The sequence below is a fragment of the Apteryx rowi genome, unplaced genomic scaffold (genome assembly GCF_003343035.1).
Source record: "Apteryx rowi isolate R43461 unplaced genomic scaffold, aptRow1 scaffold_263, whole genome shotgun sequence".
Lineage (NCBI taxonomy): Eukaryota > Metazoa > Chordata > Aves > Apterygiformes > Apterygidae > Apteryx > Apteryx rowi.
Genome location: NW_020449008.1, coordinates 256,712 through 276,495, shown reverse-complemented (window position 1 = coordinate 276,495; position 19,784 = coordinate 256,712). Strand labels below are relative to the sequence as shown.

The 19,784-nt window shown below is 40.8% G+C and overlaps 2 protein-coding genes across 8 annotated transcripts; one reads left to right on the top strand and one right to left on the bottom strand.

Annotated features, from left to right (window-relative positions):
- Window position 1: 1 nt before the first annotated feature.
- MCAT (malonyl-CoA-acyl carrier protein transacylase) lies at window positions 2–2,209 on the top strand (the record flags this gene model as incomplete). Its single annotated transcript, XM_026067842.1, has 4 exons — window positions 2–205; window positions 286–373; window positions 677–894; window positions 1,145–2,209. Coding segments are annotated over 4 exons (933 nt in total), but the record flags the coding sequence as incomplete, so codon positions are not given.
- A 3,836-nt stretch (window positions 2,210–6,045) lies between these two features.
- On the bottom strand, window positions 6,046–19,784 carry LOC112967068. 7 transcript variants are annotated; one of them, XM_026067805.1, is made up of 7 exons: window positions 18,976–19,045; window positions 17,125–17,243; window positions 14,946–15,279; window positions 9,844–9,980; window positions 8,538–8,639; window positions 7,175–7,286; window positions 6,046–6,600 (listed from the first exon to the last, which is right to left on the bottom strand). In XM_026067805.1, the coding sequence occupies exons 4-7, from the start codon at window positions 9,972–9,974 to the stop codon at window positions 6,499–6,501; spliced, it is 447 nt and encodes a 148-aa protein (XP_025923590.1). In that variant the 5' UTR covers window positions 9,975–9,980; window positions 14,946–15,279; window positions 17,125–17,243; window positions 18,976–19,045; the 3' UTR covers window positions 6,046–6,498. The 7 variants fall into 7 exon arrangements, with proteins under 7 accessions (XP_025923590.1, XP_025923589.1, XP_025923588.1 ...); XM_026067804.1 differs by lacking the exon at window positions 17,125–17,243 and having other exon boundaries at window positions 18,976–19,055; XM_026067803.1 differs by lacking the exon at window positions 18,976–19,045 and having other exon boundaries at window positions 17,125–17,270.

Genomic DNA, 19,784 nt, shown 5'->3' with positions numbered 1-19,784 from the left:
GTTCGTGGGGATGGGCCGCGGGCTGCTGCGCTACCCCCGCGCGCGCCGCCTCTTCCGCGTGGCCGAGACGGTGCTGGGCTACGACCTGCTCTCGCTCTGCCTGCGGGGGCCGCGGGCCGAGCTGGACCGCACCCGCCACTGCCAGCCCGCCGTCTTCGTCGCCTCCCTGGCCGCCGTGGAGAGGCTCAGCCACCGGCAGCCTAACGTGAGCGGGCTGGGGGCCGGGCCGGGGGGGCCGGGCCGGGCCTCGGCGGGGCCTCACCCGGCCCGCTTGTGTCCGTGCAGGTGCTGGAGAGCTGCGTGGCTGCCGCCGGCTTCAGCGTGGGCGAGTTCGCGGCGCTCGTGTTCGCCGGAGCCCTGGACTTCACCGAAGGTGCTGGGGAGACGCTGGCGCGACGCGATGGAACGCAATATCTCTGCCACCCCTTCCCTCCTGTCCTCTTGCTAGAGGGGAAAAAAATACATATATATATTATTATTTCTATTTTTATTTTACCCTTCCCCTGTCCCATTCAATATGTACTTTGCATTAAAAGCATTGTGCATAACGAGAGGCAGCTCCTACCGTTTCTCGCGCACAGGTGCGAAATGCGTCAAAACATGTTTGCCGAGGTTGATGCTCACTTAGCCTCTCTGTTTTTTTTGTTTTCTCCTTCTTTCTTTCTTTCTTCTTTAGCACTGTACGCAGTGAAAGTGCGCGCTGAAGCCATGCAAAAGGCCTCGGAAGTGGTTCCCAGTGGCATGTTGTCAGTTATTGGTCGCCCGGAGGCAAATTACAAATTTGCCTGCTTGGAAGCCCGTAAGCACTGCGAGTCGCTGGGCATCGAAAACCCCGTGTGCGAAATTTCAAATTACTTGTTTCCAGACAGCAGAGTCATTGCAGGACACTTGCAGGTATTACTTCAGGATTAATGCCCATTTCATTGCTTTTAACGTTTCGTTTTTTAAAACCACTGCTTTGTCGTACTATGCAGCAGTTAACCTGTGTGGTCTCAGTTGGGCCAAACAGAAGTACTTGATTTGTGGTGTTTTTCAGTCTGTGCCAGGTTGTCGGGTAGCGGAAAGGATTTTTTCAGCACAGTAAGACCGGCGAGGTTGTTCTTGTCATGTAAGAAAGACTGTCGCTCTTCTCTCTCTCTTGTAGGCGTTGGAGTATTTGCAGGAGAATGCCCGAAAATATTATTTTACACGTACAAAAATGCTTCCAGTCAGTGGTGCTTTTCATACAAGACTTATGGAACCAGCAGTAGAGCCACTGGCTGAAGTCCTAAAATCCATTGAGATTCAGAAACCGCTGATCTGTGTCTATTCTAACGTCGATAGCAAAAAGTACATGCACTCAGATCATATTAAAAAATTACTAGTCAAGCAGGTTGTTTCCCCTGTGATGTGGGAACAGACCATGCATTCTGTGTATGAAAGGAAGCAAGGAACGGAGTTTCCTTACACTTACGAAGTGGGGCCTGGGAAACAGCTAGGAGCAATTCTCAAAAAATGCAATTTAAAGGCCTGGAGGCAATATGAACATGTAGATGTTTCAGAAGATGAGGAAGAAGTGGAGACTTAAATAACTTTTTGAGAAAAATCCATGTGATTTGTTTTTTTTGCTTAGTTTAAAAATAACTTAGTGCTCCTGAAACAGGAAGTCTTAAATATTAGTGGCTTCTCGTGGTGAAAAGAGCACCACGTACATAATTGCAGTGCATATTTGCCTTCCCCACGTGACTGCTCACATGCCTCTGATGTGGAATAGGAGAGCAACTTGCAAAATTTGGCTTTTCCCTCTGTGTCATGACTGCAAAATGCCAATAAACCTGCCAGTTAACGTTCTGTTTGGCCTTAATCCTGCAAGCAAGTTCCTTGTGTGTGTGTGTGTATTCAAATTGAAGTCAGTAGGCTTTTTTGTCTGTTGCAAGGGTCTTCTGCATGGATATCGGTGTAGAATTGGATTGTTGGATTGCATTTCCGGATTATGGAGTGCCCTTCACTAGGATGAAGGGTTCATTTAGTTAAGCCATGGGATTGTTATGACTTTCGGTACACTTATGTTTCTAACCTCTAAGCTCATTGACTGGTGGGACAAGCATGTGTGTAAAATTCTTTTATTTTGTCCTATAATGCTGGTTAGCAGTTGGGTAAGGCAGATGATGTTAGGAATATGGTTCTCTTAAAGTAAAACTATAAATAAAGATTTTCTTGGTATTTTTAATGCTGTGAGGTGTATGATTACTGGAATATAGTCCACAAATGGAAGGAATTGATTTTCCCTCCAATTGTTTAGTGTCGTACTGGTTGTGCTAAGTCACCAAAGTGAGAAGCGTTTCACTAAATGAATGAACTTATCCAAAATTCTCCACCTCTAAAAAGGTGCAGGACAGCCCTGGGAACTTGAAGACTTTAGCAGGGCTCCTTCGTAGGGGGTGAACTCTGTAGTAACGATGTGTCAGATAGGGAGAATTTGAATGTTAGTATTTCAGTTYTCTGTATTCACGGCGGTGAAGTAAGGAAAAAACTTAGCGAATAGTATTTATTAGGGGATCATGTACAAACAAGCAGATGTGAGTGACCAGAAACTTCAACCTAAACTTTTCTGTCTTACTTTTCTGTCTTACTTTTGTGGGTTGTTTTTTTTTTTTTTTTCTGGTGTAACATTTAACACCCTTTTAATAGCAGGACACTAATTTTCCACAGTTTGTTATAAAMCAATTGAATGTGTATGAGAAGTTCAGGACAGCTTACTTTAAAGAAACTAAATATCCATACAGCTCTTCAATAATTTATTATTAAATGCAGATTAAACTCCAGTTACAGTATTAAGCATCTAATAATTTCACCTTTCTGAAAGGGAAAGTGAATTAAACAATACTGCTCTGAGCTATGATTGATTATTGGAGTGCATTACTGAACAGTTCTTTTGTGAAATTGGCCACTGATCCTACCTTTTAGTACAAATTCCACTTTTGGCATGTATAAACATTAACTATTGGTAAAATACAGAAAGATTTGCCAGCTTAATCATTGGACAGGCTGCCAGTTAAATGTTGAGGTTACTGTTTAGAAAATAATTTCAGTGAAGGTTTTGTTACAGATAATGTGTAATTATTCAGTAAAGCATACCAAATTTATCACTAAATGGTTACAATAGCTCAACTAAATCACACCTTGTATTATTAAACACCGAATTACATGCTGTGCTATAAGCATCTGACTACATCTTTTAAGACCAAATGTAGTATCAGTGACTTTAAAACCATCTTTTATAATAGTTGGAACTGAGTCTGACAGCTGCTGTCACTAATTCTTAGTATAGCATTTTATAGTTTCTGATCTTTTTTGTTTGCTTGTTTTTCTATTTAACAGTTTCTAGGAACTTTGAAGAGCTATACTCTATTATACTCTTTCTGCCATGTACGTATTTTTACTCATCTCACTTTACTGCACACTTTACCTGGACTAAAACTCTTTGGGAGAAACATGATAAAAACTTCTGTCAGCAAATGCAGAATACTGAAGTAGTGTTTGTATCCCAAGAGTGTCATACTTGCGTAGGCCCTGTTTAATTAGGGGGAAGAAAGAGCAGTAGCCACTGCACTGTTCTTTGTTTCTCTTCTGTGGAGTGTTTGATTTAAGCCTAAAGAGCAAGCTGCTGCTGAGGTTTTCTCAGCAGCTCTTTTCTGAGCGCTGTATGTTCAAAAACGGAAGCCAAGTCGTATCATACTCTTATGCTGATGTCACAATTTATATAAACTAAAAAGTATAAGGGACATCTTCATACTTCTCCTATAGCAACAGTATTCAGTGCTTTCTTTCATGTAGTGTCTGGTAGTACGGTGTCACATTAGTGTATGGCTGTAAATAAAAGAAAGGGTGTCTCGTGTTATAAAACTTGCCTGTGGCTAGGTGGAGAACAGCATGTGGAGTAATTAAGGATGTTGGACCTTATTATTCTATCTGAATTTCTTGTATGTGCTTACTGATCTGCTCCTTCTGCTTCTGGAAACCGAAGGTTTGAGTTGTGAAAGTCAGTACAGTTCTCTCACCTAGGAACAAGCAGAAACAGGATGTGAAAAAAATCGGGTGCCATAAACTCTGTCGCATGAGGAAGCATGCAGTAAAAAGAAATGAATTTGGGTCTCCTGAGTCGTGGCGCAGAACCTTAAAAGACTCTTTGCTCAGCTCCACGTGTGAGAGAAGACTCTGGTCGTTACTGCTCACTGCAGTACTCTAGTCTGCAGTCGTTTTTGCTGCAGGTCCCATTTGCATTGGTTCACCTGTTCTGTTGGTATGATTGCGTTTTATATTCTTCAATGCTGTGTTTTGTACCTTACACGCTAGATGCCAGACTTCTCATCTTTTGAGATTGAAAATATTACATTATTGACTGCAATCCAAGAGGGTGAAAAAGCACAGTCATCCCATACAGCTTTCAGATAGAATAGGTAGTGTAGCAGTCTCCTATTTGTAATTGCTTCCCTGTGCATAAAGATTATTTATCTAGAAATAAATGAAACTATTTTGTGTTGCTAGAGTGATTCAGCCAGGAAGAATCATACTGTTGGCAGTTGGTGGTTTTTATTACACTTGCGTAGATTGTTTATTAGATTCTCCTGATAGGAATTTCTACCCTTCACTAAGTAATAAGTTTAAAATATTTTCTATCATAGTGATAGTATGGAGTTAAGCAGAGCAGTCACTTCACTGATGAAAATTTGGTCTTTGTTTTTTGGTTATGTGGGCAATTCAGTTTGCCATCTTCTGGCCTTAGCAAAACTAAGGCACTAAGCATGCTAAGCCTGCTTTTCAAAGAAAGTAACTTGCATACCTGTTGCTGAATGGGAAATCAAATCTAGGGCATTTAGAAAGAAAGATGCCATATTTTTGGAGAGACTAGAATATGTGCTGGTGCTTGAATGTTAGGGGTACKGGAGCAATCGCCCTCTAAGCACCTTCTTTTTGCTCCGCATTTCATGTCAGTGTAAGTTGTTTCAAAATCTTTTAACATAAAGTGGTTGAACAAATTATTTCAGTTTAGCCTTTTTCTTTTTCTTTACCCAGAAGGTTGGGTGGGTTTTTTTGGGGGGAGGGGGTGGGTACGACGACAGAGGGTTAGGATTGTAATGGGATTTGAGTGCCATTCACAAAAGAGAGGAAATACAGTTCTCGGCCCCCTTAAACTTTGCTGGACTGGACCATGCTCTACAGTGAAGAAAAGAGTGGTTCAGATTCCTTGTCCGATTTAAAGGAGAAACTTGAATTTGAAACTCCCACTTCTCAGAAGAGTGCTTAAATCACTAGGCCATTAACTGCTGTGTTTTCCTCTTTCAAAAGTATGTTAACGATAGTAGTCACTTGACGAGACAGGAAGCAGGTATCCCCTCTTCTAAGGGGAATGCCCAAACCACAGCGAGGTACTTTCATTTTCTCTCACTGAGCCAGAGGCTATAACTGTATACAGTGAAAAAAACAACTTCAACAGCAAAGACTAGGGAAGAGGCACCCAAGTGTACTGAATGATTTGGTGCAGTTAGGGCATGTTTCTGAGAGACAAGAAACCCAACTGTGTCCTAATTACTGCTTTGTGGATGAGAGGGGATGACACCTATACCATCTTCATTTTGTAAGTTGTACCCAAGTCTCCTTTCAGAATTTATTTCCCCCAACCACATGCCTTCCAAAAAAGATTGGTGTTGTCCAAAAGCTCTTTCCAAAATCAAACAAATTCTGATTTTTCTGGGCAACTTAAATTTTTACTTCATCAAGAGGCACAGAAATATAAAATCTATTAGTGAGTTTTTGAGAAATATTGGAAGGTTGAATTGAGTGGACAGCAAGTACCAGTCCATCCAACTTGATTGCTAGCTCATCTGAACAACTCTTCCTCCTCCCCCCCCCAATAAACTATAATTTTATAGGCTAATTTTACTTCACAAAAATCAAGTAAGGCCTTCCCTGTAGTATTAGATAACAAAGAGAATGGAGTGTCTTGTCTCGTAATTAGCATGTGCAATGGCCCAATCTTGGAAAATTAAGTAGATAACACTGGAAAATAGTTGAAGCAACAGTTTAATTCATAAAAAGTATTATGATTTTAATCTTTACTATTGCTTTTACAGTGTTAAAATTTAAAGGATGACCAGCATTCCTTCAGTCTTCCCCAAATCCAGAATCTTTTTTTATAAAGTTGTTTATATGAAGTAGACACTCTATGTTGCATTAAAACAAAACAACAAAAAAGACAGAAACAAACTTTCCAATCACCCAGACTCACATTTCAAAAATAGCAAGTCAGGCAGTTATCCAGCAACAACCTCATATTATTTTAAATGTTTTTCTTTTAAAAAAAGGTATGAAACAGCAGTGACCCAGCACTAGCCTAGGTTTTAAATATAAAAGAGATTTTTATCAATGAAAATTTTAAAAACAAACCAGCTGCCACCACCTGGGTGTTGAGTATATTGGTCAGAGACCAGCAATGACCTCCTATTGCAATTCTCTGTATTAATTCTGCAGTCCATAATTTATGGTCCACCAAAACGCAACAACAAGCAAGGCTGCAGGCACCAGCTTCTGACACACACACCTGAAAGGAAGCCTACAAATCTGTGGAGAAAAGGGAAGGTAATTAGAAATAACAAGCAGCAAAAAGATGGCGCAGAAAAGCTAACAAGAATGCCTGCATGTAAAGTTAGTGTTAAACTGAGAAGATAGTCAAGTTCCTTTCCAGAAGCAAGGGCTGGAAATATCAGGTTCTAGTTTTGCTGGTCAGTAGGTGGCTGTTGCAGTGGCATATTCATATCGAAGTGCTAAAGACTCCTCAGCTCTTCTCCAGAATATAAGATGCAACCCCAGTTTTAACAGTCCCATTTATCCCATCTAGAATGTACTGCTACAGCTTTTTATAGCGAAAAAACTCCTGTCTGCAGGGAGCCCCAGTGATTTCAGTGGAACTTTGGCATTTGTTCGATTCTGTTTGCAGACTTTTGGCATACGCTGTGAACATGAAATTTCAGTGTTTAAAAAAAAAAAAAAAGCGGGGGGGAGGCAACAAACTAAGGAGTAAATCCAAACCTAGAATCGCGTTATGTGCTTTACTCCTTGAAGCTGACATGGGAGCTAGGTGTTGCTATTGCCTACTTCTCAACAAAAGGAGTGGGAGATAAGGGAGAGAACATACCCAGCTTCCATAACCAATGATCCTCTTAGTCCAGTTATTGTTCAAAAGATTCCCAAAGCTTCTTATAACACTTTTAATAATATTCCATGTCTGGAAAACACTGATAGCAACCCTAATTAAAAAATAAAATAAAAACAAAAACAAACAGCATGGGGGTAAAAAATTTATTCTAAAGATTGAAAATAAAATACCAAGGTTTAGAAAATTATAAAGAGAAACCCAAAGCTCCAATATGTTCGTTCTTGTAAGTCTATGGAGTATACATACATGTGTATTTCTATAAATATTTAGGAAGAAGACCTAGTAACTTAGCTGGAAAAAAGACTGGAAATTTTGCAGTTTCTTCTGTCCACTGGTTAGATAATTGGAAGTCAAGAAATATATGTAATAATAGAAAAGTGATAAAACGCATATTATATTTTAGTCTACTTAGTTTCAGCATCTCCTCAACATTTGTTACACCTGCCTTTGTATGAAATTTAATAACTCGTTTTTAGAATTAATTGATCRCCAACATCACATAGGAAAATGTGCAGCAGATCTCCTGAACTGCAATCTTGCGCCTTTGCTCCTGTTTCGAACTAAGAATAGTGCAACCCAGCAAGTGCTGTTGATCTTTAATGAATCAGAGTCCAGTGTAGTAATATAAAACTAACGTGACCACCCAGCAGAGTCTCTCTGCAGCTTATATCCAGGTTTACTGAGATCCAAGTTGTATGTCTATATGCTATGTTCAGGAACATAGATGTAACTGAATCACCTTCTTTTGAGGTCTGCAATAATTGACTTTCCTCTCCCCAAATCAAGGAGAGAAAAGAGATGGAATTGCACTTGAGTATATTTAGGGTGCAGACAATAATTATGTGTATCACATTAGGATGTTACTGCATGTCAGTTAATCTGCAGCTAATAACCACACAGGAGAATCCTGCCAGCTCACAGCAAATAAAAAGCAATTCAAACTAGTTTAGCCACCTTTGATTTATGTGCACTGCTAGATTATTTAACATGCACTAACCTGTTAATTCCTGAAGCACCACACTTACTARGTTGCAGGCCTCTCATCATTCAGTTGTGCTTAAAGGCACAATTTAACCTAGAGAAACTACTGTGAAACCTTAAATACTGAGAAACCTTTTTTTAGATCTCTCAACTGTAAGTGGCTTGAGTCTATGGAAACAATTTACATTGTTCCTCCTTGCAACACAAGCTGAAGTATCTGTTTTCTTAGGTTCCATATGAAGCAGTAGTAGTAGGTGCAATACAAAATTTTCACTGTTGGCGCAGAAACATTATTATTTGTCTACCTATGGTGAATACTAAAAGTACGCAAAGACTGACAATATCCAATAACATAACTTACCCACGTGCCAGGTGAAGCAGTGTATCTTCAAACTTCCTGTTGTATGTTCTGTTAAATTCATCCCCAATTACTGCCAGCTGATGGCCAACCTGGATAGCAGAGCTGTAAGGCATTCAGGATGTGTGTGTTAGAGGAAAACATTGTAACACTGATTCTTCATAAAGCTCTCTGCAGAGGTTAAGCACAGTTATTCCACTAAGAGTTTGACCAAGCTGGGCATGTAAAAACTGAATGTTCAGGGTTTGGGGTTTATTTGTTAATAGTTTTATTGATTAGACATCTTAGGTTCATATTTACACATATGCAAAAGTGCTCTGATTTTTTCATAAAGAGCTGCACATGTTGCACTTTTGAAGAATCGTGTTGCTTTTTTAGGTATCTATTTCCTTTATATTGGGCAATGGAATTCTGGGTTATTTTTTTTTCCAAAGTCAAAATATTGAAACATCCTTCAGTTTGGATGTCTCAAAATATTTCATATTAAATAACTGCTTGCTTTGTTGTCTAACTGATTTACTCCAATGATTTCCATGGTGAAGTACATTTCTCCAGCTACTGGGTGATGCTAGAGTACTATCTGAACAAAACACAAAGTTTCTTAGGGCAGTACTGGGGCATACAGGTCCTTGGACTACAACTTCTGTGAAGCACAGCAGCTAAGGAAATTGTGCTGATTCCAAACACTGTTTAGACTTCCTTAATGAAACTTTCTAATGAAATTTGGCTTCTCTTAGGCATGCTTCCATTTTTTGGTGGAAAAACAGTATCAGATTGTATATTTTTAATCTGTTGTACTTCTGTTGAGATCTCTTTATGCAATTTGCTGAACAGTAGGTTTAAGAGCCTAATTCTAGAGATCTGTTTAAAAAAACTTGGGATTGATTTGGTCAGTCAAACAAAAAACAYATAGAAAATAATTTTCACAGACATGGAGAAAGATAGCCTCTGGACTCTTGAACTGGAAAAAAATGTATGTACAGGATTACACAGGAAAAAAAAGCAGCTCTATCAGTTTGTTATGAGAGGCGCCTAGAGAATTATGTAAAAATGGCTTCCTCAGCTGCTTGTTATAACAGCTGGGTTTCTAATGAAGAATCACATCTGCGTGCTTGTGCATTGACATTTAATGCAGAATAATGTTATGTGATCAGCATTAAGCACTACAGGTTATCTACAGTTGTATCTATTCTATTTTCAATGCTATCCACCGATTATTTGGCTTAGCAAAGAGTCTTCTTGAAAGTCTGGAGTTTTGTACTTGGGTGTGAGAGGGAAAGACAGAAGGAGCATTAATGCAGCATGATACCTGATATTAAACTCCATTTGCTGTGTGGTGTCTGGAATTGTTAGGAGGCTGCTGTAACTTTCCTCTCCTGGTGCTCCGCTTGAGTAGCTGGAGAGAACAAAGTGCCTGGGAATTCTCCTTGTTTGAGACATCTTATTCTGAAAAAAGATATCAAAGACAATCCCATGATTTCTTGTAGTATGAACTGTTTTCATTTTAGATAGAAATTGTTTAAAATATTGAGTTGCCCTTTTTAATTTTCCAGCCAGAATGCAAGCATTGCTAAGATGACAACTATTTTGAGAGTAGTCAAAGGAAAGTTTCAGTGAACCAGCAGATGTACAGCAATTCAAACATGCAGTATTTAGATTGCTACTTCTTTATATTGGGTCGAAACAGCCTAGAAATTGGAAAATCTAGATAAATATAGCTTATGTAGATAAGTATAGTTTCTCAGTAGTTTCACTTGGTACCTGATGCTTTCCTACAATGTTTGCAATGACTTGCCTAGCATCAAATCACTCCAACCAATTCGAGTTGTATGTAAAACATACAACTCGAATAGGATTTCATAGGTCCTTAATTTAGTTCCGAGTTATATGCCTTCTTCGGTTGGAGTCTGTCACCCTGGAGGTTACAAGAAACTGACCACAAAATTAGACTTTAGACGTCAATCATGCAAAGGTTTAAATGTATTAGTAATTTTCCAAACCTATAAGTGGACAGTGAGAACCAGTGAAATCAATGGAGCTGCCTGCTCATATAGTTGGAAAGTTATTCACAACCAGTAGCCATGTCCTAGCATGTAAGCTTATCATAGGCCATCGTCCTGTTCTCTTGTGAAATAAACGGCAAAACTTAATGGGTTTCAGCATAAATGGTGCATCTCTTAATACTTCTAGTGGGTTGATACACTTTCCTGGAAGCACTAAAGAGGTTCAGTTCACCAACAGCAGAGCTCAGAGTAGAGCTAATGTTTTTGTAGTTTTTGAAAATGTTTTTATTTGACTTACCAGCAAAATGACATCAGAGCTGTGCAACAGGATTATTTAAGACTACACACACGCCCTTGAACAGTTAGCACTCCTCCTGCCCCTTGGATATTTACTCCTGCACAATTGCCCCAGGGAGGCTCTGCTCGCTGTCTTTGGGGTGCCTGAGCATTGAACGTAATGACAGGCTTCTGGATATGCTTAATTTCTGCCTGGCATATTTTTGGCCTGCTCTTTTATGGTGCCTTCAGTTCCCAGCTACATCATTAGAGAAGTAATTCCTTCTGTTGATGGAATGATCTTGGAAAACAAAGGCTGGACTTTCCCCCGGGCTGGATTCCTTTGTCCTTTTAAGCACACTCTCAATGGGCCAAATAAATAGAACTTGCATAAAATATTTTCAGAGATGGAGCTAAACAAAGCAAAAGGTATCTATCTGTCATACTGCTGCTTGCAGTGCATTTTTTCTGATGTGTTTATGCAACACCTAAACTCTATTTCTTCTAGTTTTACACTTGGGAGAAGATTGGGGCTTTTGTGCACTGAGGGCACCTTGATCTTCTTTCAATATTTAGAAGAAATCTACATTTTCCACAAAGCAAAATTGTTAATAATTACCTTGTATACATAATTACATAAGTAAACACACTTCCATAAACTGCCAGAAACTTGATACTATATAACTGAAAATATTCTTGGTTCTACAAAAGTGAAGACTCCTCTCACTGCCATTTAATGTGATTGTAGTTTTGGAAAAGAATTATAAAAATTAGTTTATGCTCAGCTGATATCAGCATATGTCATGTAGATTAAAGTTAACTATTATATTTTTTCCTTTGTATGGTTTCTGCTCTACCTGTATAGATGCTGAAAATCTACTATTTTAAATATATCCAATTTCTGAAGAGCTGTATAGTTTGGCAGTTACAGACAGGAATTGGGATCAGGCATTCTGAATTTTATTCCAAATGCTATTAATGAGTTGTATGACCTAACTCTGTTCCTGAAAGAAATACCACACTCCTTTCTCCCAAGGAGACACCTGTGGATTTCCGCAAGAGTGGCAGAATCTAGCCATATTCTACAAGATAGTTAAAAGGCTTAATTAAATAAGGTAATCTTAAAAAAAAAAAAAAAAAGTTTCAGGTGCTATATTTGTTTCAAGACATGCTTTATCTGGTTTTAAATGCTTCTTTTCTCTGTTACTGTATGTCCTTCTCCCCAGTCCAAGCAAAAATCAAAAGAAAAGGGTTATGTCCATACAGGGACTTACAGCGCTCCAATACCATATCCGATTTCCAGATACCCTGTCACCCAGAGACTTCATAGCTCTTAACTGGGGCAAGGCTCCGTACATACCATGCAGTGAAGCTGTTCCACTTTAAATAAACCCATATTCACTGGAGCAGGTACTTGAACTGACTCTTCCATTTGCTGGGTGAACATCTAAACCAGCAGGTTCTTGGGTGTAGTGATGATGAGCAGCTGATCAGATTCACCCAGGTGCATCCCTGTCTATTTTTTGTGCAAAGTCTGACACAACACATACGCTATTGCAGTATGAACTGGATTAAACAGGACAGCTCCTGATCTGAGAACTCCACCAGAGCTCAGGCCTGAGCTTCAGGGGGTCCTGAATGTCCACGAATGATAAATTAGGAATAGCTGAGCGAGGTTTGGAGGATCCGAGGCATGCCGAAGTACTGCATTTGGACATCCAAAGAGTCAGTTCTCTGTATGTAGTTCACCCCAATGGACTGCATAGAGAAACAGTCAAAGTATGCAGTTTTGGACTTTTAGAAATTAACCCAACTGTACTCTCAAACGTACAAAGTAAACATCTAAAAGTGTAGTGTTTTTCTTCCTATATGGTGTGGGTATCACAGAGAGAGTCGAACAAACAGAACCTGTTGATCATGTTTCTTCAGGGTTTACAAAGTTATTAAAGGTCTTTAGGAAGAATACGAATAATACAGTAGATAAAATGTATCAAAAATTGGCATAAGAAGTCAACCGTCTATTGCAAGTTTATACTAAGTATTCTTAGACTTTACATTGTGAAAATTTCTCTAAAAAAGGTATTTTCTTCTTTCTTTTTTCCCCCTTCATTTCTAGAATAGATGCTAGTTTCAGATTCATAGAGCCACACAATGGAAACGTCTATATCTGTATGAGATGAAAACTGAGTTCTGAAAAAGACCTATAATAAGTCAATGCACTACAGAAAGCAGACATGTAAACAAACCATACAATCCCACGACAAAAGCCCAAACTGCAACATATGCTACTTCACACCTGTTATGATAATACCTTCCTCCCACAGGCTAAAAAAGAAACTGTCATGGCTATTAGCTCATGCCCTTCAAATTCAGCCACAGCCTGCTACGCTGTTTTTGCCAACTTATTTGTCTCAACGCTAGAGTAAGGAAGATCTGACAAAGAGGGGATTTATAACGGTATTTTATATAATTGACAGTGTCGAGGCAAAGGCAGTCTGACAGGGCTGCTGTGTTGAAGATATATGAGATGCGTCTAATTTAGTTTCAAAGCAAAGCTTAATAGTTTCCTCCTTGGCAACTAAGGACCAAGTTGAGGACCTTTACTGCTTTTTCATTATTTTCTTTAATGAGTGAAAATAGGCATAGGTGTATATAGACGTATATGTGAAAGCTGCACTAATACTGGCCTGTTTTGTTTCTCAAGTTTGGATCCATACAGAGTTGGGCAAGAGGAGCTGCACACTCCATAGACTCTTCCGATTCCCCAGAGCAGGATGTATGATCTTCTCATCATCTGTTTCACGCTTTCCTTTTTTCTCTCATTTATACACAAAGAAAGGCCAAACTGAATTTGGTTGATAGAAACCAGTAGGTTGTAAGTGTGCATGAGCAATAGCTTGTCATGTAGCTATCAAGGGAACATAAATCTAATCCTCCCAGCACATCCAAGAAAGAGAAAAGCGGGATCCTAATATAACAAACAGAGAACATTTCYAAACTAGCATACAGATCAAAAAGCTTGTTCTTTTTTTTAAGTCTTTGACTAGGCAAACTTAAAGCTTAATTTTAATGATGAAATGCCTTCAGCAGAATGAATAATGTATTTCAAGTTAAACACATACTTAATGTTTTGCTGAATAAGGGCCTAACTCCAAATTAAGAAATCCAGCCCTCTAAATGTCTGATGATATGGAAATTATGGCTCTTTATCAATATAATTGTGATTGAATAATGAAGCATCTTTGGTAGGAAGAGTACTTTGCCTCTTTACTTCGCATAGTCAGTTTTTTCTATTTGTGTTTTTTTTCACCTAGCAAAAGGGAACAGAAAATCTTTTTCTTGAAAAAGAAAAATGTTACTAAACCAAATATACTGGCAGGTGAGTTGAAGAAAATATAGGTCCTGCAATTTTCTTGTATTCAGTTTGATTAGATTTGCTGTGGTACTGTTTTTTAAGAAGGCACTCACAATGATCTTTCAGTATAAGGCACTGCATGCAGTAACTGTAGCTTATGTATTATGTTTATATATTTTATTACACATATGTTTATAATTTATATTATGTGTAATTTATATCTTATGCATACAACTTTATGTATTTTATGCAGCTATCACATGGATAAACTATTCAGAATTACAATATGTGACTTAGTATGTTTTAAAGATGGTTATGAAAGTACTAAACTACTACTGATACTCTAATTCCAATATTAGGACTCAAAATTCCCAGGAGCTACCTACATAAAGATTGCCAGATAGGATTCTTGCCCTTTATCCCTGAGGTATCAAAGCATATCTCAAACTGTTTCAGATTCTACCAGCGGCCTATGCAAACTAAAATTTAAATGAAAAACAAATAGAGGCTTGGTTGTTTGCATATATGCCTTCAATCCATAGCCAGCTCTTCCAAAACATGACATCATCCTCCCTGTTGCAAATATAAATCTCTATTCCATTTTACAAGGACAAGGTCTTTGATAAGATGACAGGAGATTAAGACCTAGTTAGCATTACAGAAAAACTGGTACATTGGACACTCAGGGTGAAATGGCAAGGAGGAGTAGAGTCTTTAACACCCCCCCCTTTCTTTTTTTTTTTTTTTTGGCTTTTCTATGACCCCTGTCAGAATTACCAGCAGCGGCTGAAGAAGTTATTGCCCTCAGCTGTTGGCTCTCCTCTTTGCCAGTGTAACTGCTGAGGAGCAGTGCGGGCAGGCCAAGCACAGCGGTGAGTCCCAAGCCACCGTGTCCTGTGCCGTGGCCCCGAGCCCAGCTCCGGCGGGCGCTGCCTTCCCAGGCAGAAGTCCTGAGCAGGGCAGCAGGGACGTGGCAGGTAACACATTTATCTCTGCTGGCTGTCTCCCCCGGCCTCCGTAGAGACACCCGAGCTTCCCAGGGCTTTCCTCCTGAACCGGGACAGTTTCTGGCAAAACAAGCTGAGGTAGTCATCAACAACCTCAATTTCTCCTAAAAAGATGAGAGGTTAAGCAATCATTATTCATTCTTCTGGATTAGGTTTCTAGATTAACTCTTAAATCACTATCAGGTCAAGGAGCAAAGATAAATTCATTCTTTGTCTCATACTGTGTTCTCAATTAGCTTAACTTCAATGACCTTGGATACTGTTTACACATAAACACCTCTTAATATTGCTTCAAACAGCCGTTAAAGGCGTACTTCTGTAAATCTAAAAAATATGCCATGTATTTTTCACATGTGATTTCATTCACATTTTTATATTCAGTAAGTCAGTATTGGAACATTTCTTCATTGGAAGTTTAACACAAGGTCTTCTACCCCAAAACTGGGTAAGAATGAAATATTTGACTATATTCAAAAATAAAAAATATATTCCTTAGGCAAGGCATGTAACCACTGTAGTGAAAGAAGTGCATACAGCAGACTAAGTGGAGGAAACCTTTTGAAATACAGAGCTTGCACAGGTATTTTTTATGTCAGTCTCCACTGAAAATATTTAAGGGGCCCACAATTGAAATCCTGAGTCAGGACTTCAGGCATAGATGCCTCAAGTCTTCCACTGTCTTCAGTTAGGGCAGAGTTTTATGCATTATCAGGGTTTGCATGTTGCCTATTAGAGCACTCAGAGAGCTCCCATCCTGATTCTGACATTTATTGCACAACTACAGAAAACACAAAAAAGGTTTCTGCCTTAAAAATGACATAATAGTTATGTCCGTGTTAAAAATACATGTTTTGATAAAAATCTTGCAAAATATCATTTTCCTTGAAAYGTTTACCAATTCCTTCAGTGCTAACAAGTGTATTCCAATGGCTGCTAAAAGCTCATAAAAAAGAGGGTGTTCTGCTTTTATTAAAAACAAAATATTAAATTCTCAACAAGTTTTATGGGAAGAACTAAGAATATTGAAAAGAAATATAAATAAAAACCAAACTGAAATCAACAGTTTCTTTAAAAAAATAATCCTTTTTTCCACCAGGCTCAGGTATTTGTTTTGTGACAGCGCCACATATCTCACAAATGTCTTCTTTGTTCTACTTGTTCACAAAGAGTTAAGTTTTAGATTAAGTCAGAAAGCTTCTGCTCTAACATTTACATTTCCTTTTCAAAACATCTTCTGCCCTTTGCACTTCTCAGTCTCACCAAAAGGTCAGGATTCTTTTATAATAAATAAGATTTTATTTAAAATTGTTGCTTAAATTGCATGATCAAATTGTGGAAGGTAAGTAGGAAAATGTATGTAGTTCTATAAAACATAAATGAACCATAAAGCTATGGAAAATCTTTCTTTGTGTCACATTTATTCTAAAATGGTGTAGGTTAGTTTTGTATTTTTGAAAGCTACTAAAATAAGTGATGCAGAACAGAAAAATTGCTGCTGGTAGTCAGGGAAGTTCATACGTTGCTTATACTTATTAATACAATTACACAATACAATTGGAATACGTCAATCTAGTATTAACATTTTCAATCAAATTGAAAAAAATCCCTCGTGTGCTTAAGAGACCTTGTTCTGCCATGCACTTGAAGGGTGAAGTACCTGCAGTGAGCCTGCTGGCATCCTTACCAAGCAGATTACTGAATTCATGCCTTGATATTAAATTCAATATCACAGGATGGTGATCACACAGGTCAAAATCTGTCAGAATACTTAGGCAGATGCTTAGCTTCAAATGACTGAATAATATAGTTAATTTAAACATGATTATTCATGTTCTTAAAAAAAAAAAGTGCATTTGGGATTGTTATGGGCTGCCTTTTTCCCTCACTTGGTCCCTGGTCTCACTGCACAGCGTGGCATGCACGTAGTGTCATGTGTTGCTGTCGCACACCTGCATCCTGTCCCATTTGACGGGGATACTTTATTGGACTGTGGTCAGAGCAGCATCTTCTGTGACCTTTGGTAGTCTTCACCTGTAAGCTCTTCTGAGATTCCCTTACTGCTGTCAGACTGGGAAGATGAGAGAAACTGTTGATATGCAGGTACAACATAAATTTGAATTTTTAGATTTAAAGTTATCTCACTGTTTGTGTTGTCTTTTTTATTCTGCACATCAGTTTAAAGAATTAAAATGCCACACTGTTCCCAGTATTACTTAGGCTTCCTGGATTAGTAAAATGCTGATGATAATAGTGTCACAAACACTGCAATAAAATTACTTTAAAATACTAGTTCATGTACCAAATTTTAGTGGTATTTTCACGTATCACAGTTACTGAGTTACCAATGGCAACACATCTTGCAAACAGTGTAACCAACACAGTAAAAATTGTGTTTCATTAAATAGATAAACATGTCAAAAATGGAATGCGAAGAGCAAATGAAGAAGATATTCCACACAGCTGGCATCTTGCCCCATTGACTACAGCTCTGTGTTTCTTCAAAAGCAGTGTGTTCTTAACTCATTTTCTTTTTGTAGATTTCCAGCCCTTATCATATACATTTTGATTTCAGTGTCTGGCTCCACAGTTTGATTTCAGATCCATACTAGCTTTGGCTCTGCTCCTGCATGAGAAGTGGTTTTACTGCTCACTTGGGTAACAGCGGGATCAAGCTTACAATTTGGCTAGCAGACTGTTAACCTGCATGAGCTGAGTACAGTTAGTCTTTTCTTAGTCCTCTTTGAAGGGTTTTATGGTCAATGACCTGTTGATACAAAAATCTGTTACGATAGCTGCTGCAGACACCTACTGAAAAAATGAAGGAGGCAATTTTCTTAAGTTTTTCCCTTTAAAGAGAGAAAGGGTCTCTGCAGCAGTAGCATTTTGACATCAGAAGAGATCAAAGACCTTGAACAAACATTCTCTGATTTTCTTCTTTGTCACATTCAGTCTTAGCTCCCATCCAACCCACATGCATTAAATGGTGGAAAAAAAAAACATAATGCAAAAAAAAAAAAAAACCCACTGTATACGTCTCTGTGAGAGAAAATGACAGTGGAGGCCGTTCTGCCTTGTTTTTATAAGTAAGAGTGTTTCTGATAAGGCGCAAAGCGGCAGGCTCATCTTAGACTAATATTCACTTTGCAAGTTAAACACCTGTAAACCTGCTCAGTCGCCGAACTGCTGTCAGCCCCACCACACTAGCGTAACCCTCCGCGTGAAGCGATACAACCTTACAGCAAGTCTCCTCTTTGGGCTCTCTCTAGTCAGAACACTGCTTGACTTAACTGCACAAGTAGTTAATTGAGTAATAGGGACTGAATTAGAGCTATAAGGACGCATATAGTTATACAGCTATAGTTATACAACTGTATGGGCTGGTTTTTTATGTATCCCTGCTGTTGTACATCATTCCTGTCACCGAGTAGCATCGCTACAAACACGTATCTACGGAAAAAGGAGTTTTTCAGGAATATTTTTGGACGTCAGGCGGCGGCACCTCAAGCTGTACGTTTTAGGCTTATTTTGAGGGCTCGTTTCCTGCTTTGCTAAGAGTGAAAGTACACGTACCCAGCTCCTCATTTGCGTAGAGCATCCCAGCTGGGCGCAAACCGCGCCGGTCCCCGCGGCACCCGCGTCCCCGCCTTGCCCCGGGGCCGCGCAGCCCCATAACCGGCCTCAGCGCCTGCCGCCCCGCGCCCTGCCGCCGCCGCCGCCAAACCCCGCGGGGGGCCGGGTCCCCCCCCACGCGGGGCTGGGGCCCTACCCGGGGCTGGGGTCCGCCCCGCACCGGCGCTCACCTCGGCTCCCTTCCGCTCCGCTCGGCGCCCGCGCTGGAAGCGACAGCTGCCCCGCGCCGCGCCGGCCACTCACCGCAGCGTCACTCGCCGACTGCCCCTGGTGCCCGCCCCGCGCCCCGCGCCCCGCCGCGCTCGAGCCTCCCCCACCGCCGCCGGCTCGGGGGCGGTGGGAGCCGTTAGGGCAGCCCCCGCCCCGCCCCCGCCCCGCCCCCGCCGCGCGCTCCGCCGGCCGCCATGAGGAAGGGGGGAAGCGCGGTGGCCGTTGGGACCGTTGCGGCGGGGGCGCGCGGTGACCGTTGCGGCGATCGCCGGGGTGGCCGTATCGGGAACCGGGGGAGCTGCCGGCGGCCAAGGAGGGGCGCGGCGGGGCCGGGTGGCCGCGGGGCGCGGCGGGACGACGGCCACCGTGTGGGGCTGATGGCGGGGGTGCCGCCACGGTGCGGCTTCGCTTTCCGTGGTGACCCCCGCTGCTCCGGAGCGCCTAGGGCTGCCCCCCCCTCGTGCCGCTCTGAATTTAAAAGCCGCCTTTAAAAAGTGACTCCCGAGTGTCACGGCGTTGCCCCCTTGCGCAAAGGGAGGCGGTGGGCTTTGCTCAGGCCTCTTGGGCGGCCCTTTCGCTCAGCAGAAAGGCGTGAGGTGCCCGCACGGCCCCAGGCGCGGCGGCGACCCGCGGAGGAGGCGCCGGCAGAGAGCGGCAGAAGCCCTGGCCGCCAGCCACCCTCTCGGCGAGGGGCTGCGGGGAGGCAGCTCCCGGGACCCCGCTGACCTCGTGCCCGAAAGGTGCAGTAAGGTCATTGCACTTACGGTAT